General features: G+C 50.7%; 1 protein-coding gene across 1 annotated transcript; it reads left to right on the top strand.

The window, feature by feature from the left end:
• The first annotated feature begins 958 nt into the window (after nt 1-958).
• LOC138745548 (inhibitory synaptic factor 1-like) lies at nt 959-5,824 on the top strand. The gene is given in 3 exon segments (XM_069902684.1): nt 959-1,087; nt 4,968-5,499; nt 5,502-5,824. Coding segments are annotated over 2 exon segments (486 nt in total). The 5' UTR covers nt 959-1,087; nt 4,968-5,204; the 3' UTR covers nt 5,693-5,824.
• The last annotated feature ends 3,314 nt before the right edge of the window (nt 5,825-9,138 follow it).

The raw sequence follows: 9,138 nt of genomic DNA on the forward strand, positions 1-9,138 counted from the left end.
GGCGGGTTAAGGTGTTCCATCCCCCCCCCCTTCCCCACCCTCACCCCCCCTTGCAAGTGGGATTCTGCCCGACAAGCCGGGTAGGAACCTCGGACTGACGCAGGACGCCTGTGTGTGTCTCTCTCTCTCTGTCTCTCTCTCTCTCCCACCTCCCGCCAGCGCGAAAGGGAAACCGCAATGAGCCCCCCTGCCTCCTCCAACCATCGGCTGCTGCGCTGCCGGCCGGGGGATTCCTGCATCTCCAAGCAGCGGGAGTTGATGTGGCGAGGTAAATAATTTCCATTGCTCCCCCACCCCCCCCCCCCCTCAGCAAAACCCACCCGGGCGCTCTCAAAATGCAGCCCCGCCAGCAATAATGCGTCCAGCGTGTTGCAGCGCGTCCGCAACCTTCAAGAGCATATTCTTTGCCCACCCACCCACCCCCCCTCTCCCTCCCATCCGAGATGGGTGCGGGGACATCGTGCATTGAGCAGCGGGCTGGGTGGATGATGCCCCCCCCCCCCCTCTCTGGCTGTCGTGGTCTGCAGCCGGGGGTCTCCTTGCGCTAAGGCGAGGGGGAGAGGAGGAGGGGGGGGGGGGGTGCTGAACTCCAGAGCTCGGCGTCACCTCGGGACTGTGATTGGGGGCTAACCCCCCCCCCTAACTTCTTACCCCCCCCCTAACTTCTTACCCCCCCCTAACTTCTTACCCCCCCCCCCTAACTTCTTACCCCCCTCCTCCTCCTCCGCAGGAAGGTCCCATCCCGTCGCCAGCGCCCCGGAGCCCAAGAGCCATGTGAGAGGTCGGGAGAGCGAGATCCCCGGGCAAGGTTACTCCGGGCATGAAGACGATGAGTCCTCCCCTTGTGCCTCAGCCACGGGCAAGTCGACGGCAGATCAGCGGGGAGCAGCGGCGACGAGGAGGATGGGCCGCCGTTCGCCGCCTCTCTGAATCATGTCATCGCGACTCGGGGCTCCGCGGGAATCCAGTGACCCCTCTCCGCAGCGCCCGGTCCCCGACACCGTCCGGCACCGCATGAAGATGGTGATCGATCAGCTGGAAGTTATTCTCGCCGAGTTGAAAAGCGGTAGCCAAAGAACTGAAAGAGGTGAGCAAACCCCCCCCCCCCACCCACCCCATCACCCCACCCCCTCCCACCCACCCCACCACCCACCCCTCCCCCACCCACCCCACCACCCCACCCCCCCCACCCACCCCACCACCCACCCCCCCCCCACTCCCACCCCACCACCCACCCCCCCCACCCCACCACCCCACCCACCCCACCCACCACCCACCCCCCCCCACCCACCCCACCACCCACCCCACCCCACCACCCACCCCCCACCCTACCCCACCCACCCACCCCACCACCCCACCCCACCACCCACCCCACCACCCCACCCCACCACCCACCCCACTACCCCACCCCCCCACCCACCCCACTACCCCACCCCCCCACCCACCCCACTACCCCACCCACCCCACTACCCCACCCCACCACCCACCCCACTACCCCACCCCACTACCCACCCCACCACCCACCCCACCACCCACCCCACTACCCCACCCCACTACCCCAACCCCCACCCACCCCCACTACCCCACCCACCCCACTACCCCCCACCCCCCCACCCACCCCACTACCCCACCCACCCCCAACCCCCCCCTCCCACCCACTACCCCCCCACCCCACCACCAATCCGCCGCAGAGTGACTGTTCCCCCCCACCCCTCCCCAAAAAATCAGCCCACGCTTCCTTCATTGAAGACGGGACCCTTCCTTCAACTTCGCCCCTTGGAGAAATCGCAATGGGGGGGGGGGGAAGAGACCACCCTGCATTTGGGGAATGGGGGAAGAGTCCACCCTGCATTTGGGGAATGGGAAGAGACCACCCTGCATTTGGGGAATGGGAAAGACCACCCTGTATTTGGGGAATGGGGGGAAGAGACACCTTGCATTTGTGTAATGGGAAGAGACCACCTTGTATTTGTGTAATGGGAAGAGACCACCTTGTATTTGTGTAATGGGAAGAGACCACCCTGCATTTGGGGAATGGGGGAAGAGACCACCCTGCATTTGGGGAATGGGAAAGACCACCTGTATTTGGGGAATGGGGGGAAGAGACACCTTGCATTTGTGATAATGGGAAGAGACCACCTTGTATTTGTGTAATGGGAAGAGACCACCTTGTATTTGTGTAATGGGAAGAGACCACCCTGCATTTGGGGAATGGGGGAAGAGACCACCCTGCATTTGGGGAATGGGAAAGACCACCCTGTATTTGGGGAATGGGGGGAAGAGACCACCTTGCATTTGTGTAATGGGAAGAGACCACCCTGCATTTGGGGAATGGGGGAAGAGACCACCTTGTATTTGTGTAATGGGAAGAGACCACCCTGCATTGGGGAATGGGGGGAAGAGACCACCCTGCATTTGGGGAATGGGGGGAAGAGACCACCTTGTATTTGGGTAATGGGGAAGAGACCACCTTGCATTTGGGTAATGGGGGTGAGAGACCACCCTGCATTTTGGGTAATCGGGGTAAGAGACCACCCTACATTTGGGGAATGGGAAGAGACCACCCTGCATTTAGGGAATGGGGGAAGAGACCACCCTGCATTTGGGGAATGGGAAGAGACCACCCTGCATTTGGGGAATGGGAAGAGACCACCTTTCATTTGTGTAATGGGAAGAGACCGACCCTGCATTTGGGGAATGGGGAAGAGACCACCTTGTATTTGAGTAATGGGGGGGAAGAGACCACCTTGCATTTGGGTAATGGGGGTGAGAGACCACCCTGCATTTGGGTAATGGGGGTAAGAGACCACCCTGCATTTGGGTAATGGGAAGAGACCACCTTGTATTTGGGTAATGGGGGGGGAAGAGACCACATTGCATTTGGGTAATAGAGGGGGGGGGGAAGAGGCCAACTTGTATTTGGGTAATGGGGGGGGAAGAGACCACCTTGCATTTTGGGTGACGGGGGAAGAGACCACCTTGGGTTGGTCTGAGGGGCAGGTGGGGGTGAAGGGGAGGGGTTCGGAGCAAGGCTCCTGAACTTCCCTCTCGCCCACTTGAAATTGACAAGAGGTCAGAGCTTGGCGGCATCTGTTGTGTTCGGAGCGCAGGTTAACCTCCTCCCACCCCCAGCAACCCCCAGGGCTTCAGCTCTAAATGCTGACTGTCCCAAATTGCCTTCCATTGGGAGGGTGCCTGACTTGCTGTTCGTTTCATATGGGGGGTGCCTGCGAAGTGATTTTGGCCAGAATTCCCGCCTCTGAAACCATCCCAGTGATTCTCAATCTTATTGTCCCACTCACATCTTATGGCCTGAGGTGATTCTTAGTTATAGGGGGAAGGGAGGGATTTAAAACAAGGTTGAGAACCACTGATCAATTGGTAGGGAAGCGGGGATGTCTGCAGATGTAGTAATAGCAAACACTGGAGAAACTCACGCAGCCTCCAGAGGAGGGAAAGACACGTTTCGAGCCCGGGACCCTCTCCATTGTAACCTCAGACCAGATTATTACAGAGTAACCCCCACACCCCCACCCCCCCCACCATCTCATTCACATTCCCGACTGCTTGGCATTGTGATCCATCAGTGATTCTGCTTTCGAGACCCTGGGCTGTTGCATTGTAAGGTCAACCACGTTTCACTGCTCACAGCCCAGTGCCTCAGCGTTTTGAATTACAGCGGTGAGGTTACAGTGTGTTAACACACCCCGGGACCGCTATGAACGATCCTTTCTCTCAATGGAAGTAGTTGGGATGGGACTTGGAGGGCACCATGTGCCTTCCCTGGAATTAACTGATGCCTGCACATTTTTTGACCTTCTCTGGCTGATAATAGGGAATAAGAAGAGGTGAAATATTTAATGCATTAATTTCTCCTGCATATTGTTATCGGTTATTATTCAAGCTTCCTTAAGCATTATGTAATAATACACATAAATACCCTGCCTCTGTCCTGCTGCAAGTCAAACAAAGAAACACCAGGAGCTTTGCCGTGCAGGCCCCCCAGCCACCCCGCAGCCGGGGTGGCTCCTTCCACCGCAGGTCTCCAGCGCCTGTCCGGGGTTTTTCAGATGAAATAAACATGATCGGCTACAGACGCTGTGACTGCAGCAAGACCCCCAAAAAAACCCCCACAGTGAAATGCTGGAGACTCAGCATCTTTAGATACATCGGGGCCTGAGCCCCCCAAAAAATCAGAAAGAATTCAAACCATGGGGGAGGAATCCAGAAAAGGGGTTAACTGGACCTCTATTCAGCATCTTTCGATACATCAGGCCTGAGCCCCTCCAAAAAATCAGAAAGAATTCAAACCATGGGAGTGGAATCTAGAAAAGGGGTTAATTGGACCTCTATTCAGCATCTTTAGATACATCGGGCCTGAGCCCCCTAAAAAAAATCAGAAAGAATTCAAACCATGGGAGAGGAATCTAGAAAAGGGGGGGTTAATTGGACCTCTATTCAGCATCTTTAGATACATCGGGGCCTGAGCCCCCCAAAAAATCAGAAAGAATTCAAACCATGGGAGAGGAATCTAGAAAAGGGGGTTAATTGGACCTCTATTCAGCATCTTTAGATACATCGGGCCTGAGCCCCCCAAAAAAAATCAGAAAGAATTCAACCATGGGGGAGGAATCCAGAAAAGGATGTGAGAAGGGACTCGGTGGCGTTTATCCTATTTGTGCGAATGGAGAGAGACGGTGGTGGGGGGGGGGGGGTAATGTAAGTCGATTTTAATGCTCTCCGGTTGGAAGGAAGGTGTTGTTCCTCCAATTTGCGGGTGGTCTCAGTCTGGCGGTGCACCGGGACAAGAAACAGACTCACTCTTCTGCCGAACTGGGTCACCTTCCCTGGAGGATTGTTCCCCCCCCCCCTACCCCACCCCATGCTGCTTCTTCTCAACAGGGTGGGGGTTGTCCTGTTGCTTCCAGGCACGTTGACTGGAGGGTATCGTGTTGTGGCTCTTCCAGGTCGTGAAGCAGATCGGACAGGCTGACAGCGGATTTTGATTTTGAGTTGGAGCCGGACGATTGGACAATTGCCACAGTTAGCGTCACCTCCAGCAGCGATACCACCAGGACCCATGAGCAAGGTGGGGCTCTGTTCTGACCACGGACTCCTCACGCCCGACATCCTTTCCGACAGCTGGGAGTTCTGTTCCTTTCTGGAGCTGCCACCAGAGGCATCAAAAGGCGAGCCGGTTGGGGATGCCAAAGGACCTGCCAACCACCCCATCGGAGCCAGACTACAGGTTGATGAACGGAGGGTTAATTCCAAATGGCCCGGAGGGTAGTGGCCCAGACTCTTCCAGTGCTGAGACCCTTAGTGGAGCCCCCTGTCCCAAGACCCTCCTGAGAACCTCGGGCACCCGGGAGAGAGTGCGCTTCAGCGACAAGATCCTCTATCACGCCCTCTGCTGCGACGACGAGGAGGAGCCGCAGAAGAAGAACGCAGCCACCGGTGGAGGCATCGACAGGGCGGGCAGAGAGGCCCCTAAATCGCCACCCCTCTGCCCCCGTTCCATGCCATCACCCCCCCCGCTGCCCACCGTCACAGCCAAAGGCAATCCCTCGGCTCGGAGAAACTCATGAGGAATAACAGCACACAGACAGTGTCCCACAAAAGCACTCAGACCATTTTGTCATACGTGTCCTCTAAAACGCAACCAACCTCCAAGAAAGGGGACACAAAATAGCCCACCCCCCCCCCCCAATCTACCCTCACAGAAGAGAACTGCTTTGACTACCTATTGGCAACATGACGCTCAGGATTTTCGATAAAATTAAAAGAAAAAGGTTTTACAAAAAAGGTAGATTCCAAGAATTTGCACCCACTTGACCAATTGCATAAAAATGCACTTTAAGGATCTACTGTTTTAAGCTTTATTTTACTTGATACCTTCAAGGTTTAGGAGGCTTTTATTTTTGTCTTAATTCACAGTATTTAATCTTGCCTGAGTACTGTGCCTGTAAATAGAGCGTGCTTTCAAGCAAGCCTTTCCGTATCTGTGCTCTGTTTTTCCTGTTCATGTCCAAGCAGTTGATAAGGTCTTCATTGCATTTCATTTGAATTGCCCACGCAGTTCAATCTGCCCCAGTTTTAATGGGTTCCCTTTTGTTAATGTTTCCACTTGTTGATGTCCTTTTATTCCAGGTATTATTGCACTTTTATGGAACATTAACATGTCTCATATAACACTGGAGCCACGAAGATTTTGCTTCCTGAACACTCTTGGGTCTATTTTCTGGATTTTGGGCTGCTGGTCACGAAAATCACCTTAACATTTTCCCTACCACGTATCTTTTGCCTAGTTCTGTGATTTCCTATCATATTTTGAGTCGACCTAAGCCCGTGAAATGCAACATCATTGAAAATTCATTTTCTGTATTCGCACCTGGACTCCTTCCCTGTGATCTCGGTGATTGACGGACACGGCGGGGCCTTGCGACCATGGAAAAGCAGTATTGGGGCAACTGGAATCCATCCGTGCCGGCCGACTGTTGGTTGGACACTGGCACGAGAGGCATCCGATGCTGAGTACAAACGAAAATCAACGGCAAAACATTTTTTAGGTCAGATGAACTAACTGTCAGGGATCAAACATGAAGGCTACTTTAAAATTTCACCAGCTTCCTACGTGATTTGTGTTCAGCTTGACGTGGTCTCTCATAATCCCCATTCCCTCCGGAAGCAAACCATGTGAGAAAAATTGTCCAGTGACCTCTAAGTGGCATCAGTTGGAAGGAAGACAAATTCGTACAATCTTTGTAAATCAGATCACACCATTTGAAAGTGAAAATTTCAAACTTTTTTTTAAAACTTTGATGAAAAGAAATGTGCATAGATTTTTTTTTAAATATTTAGCCAGACAGTTAACCCATTGAGTACTGTTTAAGTTCAACTTCAACGTGCACCTTAGCCACAATGAAAATGGGAGTTGGTAATGTTCTGATTTTTACATAAATAGGAGTGGTTTTAAGTAAGATGTTTTGTTCATACGAGTTTTTCTTTGAAAGGCACTGAAGCAATATGCTTGAAAAATGTTTACGTCTTCATATGTGGGTTATATTGTACCTTTTGGTTAATGCAAGACATCGACTCATTTGATGCAATAAATTAGTGTCTACTTTATCTAAAAAAATGTTGAGTTTCCAAGGTTAATTTAGGGAAAAGCACAGCTTATATATAGAATGTTATCCATCCAAAAGTGCAAGAACATAATGAATTCATGAGTGAGTAAATAAATTGCCTGAAACTAATATATTCTCTTCTAACAGAATATGAATGAAATGCAGTGCTTTTGGTGTCAATAATACATCTTTTAATCCTCTCTATATCTCAGACTAAATCAGACTGATATGCATATTATTTCTACTGCAATGGGAAACTGACTCATCTCTTTTAAACATATAATACCTTCATGAAACTGTTACATTTTTGACTCGTTTCCATCAAGAGGGATGAAGTTAAACTTTTCGTCGCCTGACAGACATTTTTCAGAAGGGATAATTTAATGGTGAACTTGTCAAATGGTTTGTTAGTACAATTTTTTTTTTAACGATGATTATTTCACAGGCAATTTTGTTGACTTTGTTACTGAGTATCCTAATTATTCGTGAGTCAACTAAACTCCCCAGTTGGTTTGAGTCATGTTGTGTCTCCCAGACTTTGAAGATGACAGAAAGAAAGATACAGAGGAAGGGGAGGTGGGGGGGGGGGGGGGCGGCTCCCGGTTATCGACCCCTAGTTATTCAAACTAAGTTATCGTCTCCTTATTCCATTCAACAAAGGGTGGGCAGGGCAAGGTCAGGGGGGAGCCTTACTAAAACTCAGCCTAGGGGTCCAGGTAGGAGCCAATCCGCCACTGCTGGTGCAAGAGTCAAAGAGCAAATCGGCCTTGTATAGCAGTGTTTGAACTCTTAGGGTTGTCTTGTCTCCTACTTTCTGACACAGGCTCTTCCCAAAAATATCAACGGTGCATTTTGTCATTGAGGATATTTTGGATGATGAAATGTAGAATCTTGCCGATATGTTTTTCCTCTGAACCTTCACTCAGGTAAACTTCTGCGGTATATCACAAAGCACTAGGAAAAGTCGGTGGTAGAATATAAGGATGGCCCCGAAGAGGGTTAAAACAAGGAATTTGCTCTGCTATGCCTTGATCTGTTTGTGTCTCAAGTTTCCTGTCGTGGAATAGTTTCCACCGTTATCTGGCAGCACTGACATTTTGATTTGACGAGTATTGGATCGTATCTTCAGATTATGTTGAGCCAAGTATCAAAACAGAGAAGGTGCCTGGATTCTCAATGAAAAATAACTATCGGAATGTACAAGCACTCCCAACAAATGATGGGTAAAGTCATCAGGATTTCCAATTATGCCATCTTCCCCGAAGCTATATAAAAAAAAAATCCATGTGGAATTGTCACTTAGCTTTGCATTTAAGAGGACTTGACCTTCTATATTTCTCAGTGATATCTTACAGTTGTATTTTAGGTGTGTAAAACCTAAAATAGGAGCAATTGAATTTAATCCGGTCCTGTGCAGGGGAAGTGGGCACTGTGGGGACGTGGCCCAGATTACGTCCACTGAAACAAGGTCTCTATATAAAATCTCTTCCTCAGGCACTCCCTTGGCCAGCTGTCATGAAGCTTACAGGTTGTAGAAAACGGAGAGTTGGCAGCAGGGATCTCTTTAGAAGACACAATCCCCATTGAGCAGGTCTTGGGAAATCTTGCACACGCTTAGAAATGAATTATAAGGTGGGGAAGAGCAGGCTTTTCAGTAGAACCCGTTAAATGTGGCCATATTGCCTGTCGACCCGTCAGCACAACCCCTCTCTATTCCCACCTGCTCTCGACGCTCCCTTAAATGTATCATCAATATGGACTTTAATTACCCCCAATGGAACAAATTTCACATTCTCATCATTCCTGGTTAAAGGTGCATTCCCCCAACCCAACCTCCCTCAATTCCCTATTTAATTTGCTGGTTTAAAAATGAAATGCCGGAGGAACATTCAGAACGAGAGAAGCTCACGACAGAGGCTCCGTCCTGTGGCAACTCACAAATTCCCTCATTTTTAAGAAACGTGAATTCTCTCATTTTTAAGAAACGTGAATTCTCTCATTTTTAAGAAAA

Source organism: Narcine bancroftii, chromosome 11, assembly GCF_036971445.1.
Source record: "Narcine bancroftii isolate sNarBan1 chromosome 11, sNarBan1.hap1, whole genome shotgun sequence".
In the NCBI taxonomy this organism is placed as follows: domain Eukaryota; kingdom Metazoa; phylum Chordata; class Chondrichthyes; order Torpediniformes; family Narcinidae; genus Narcine; species Narcine bancroftii.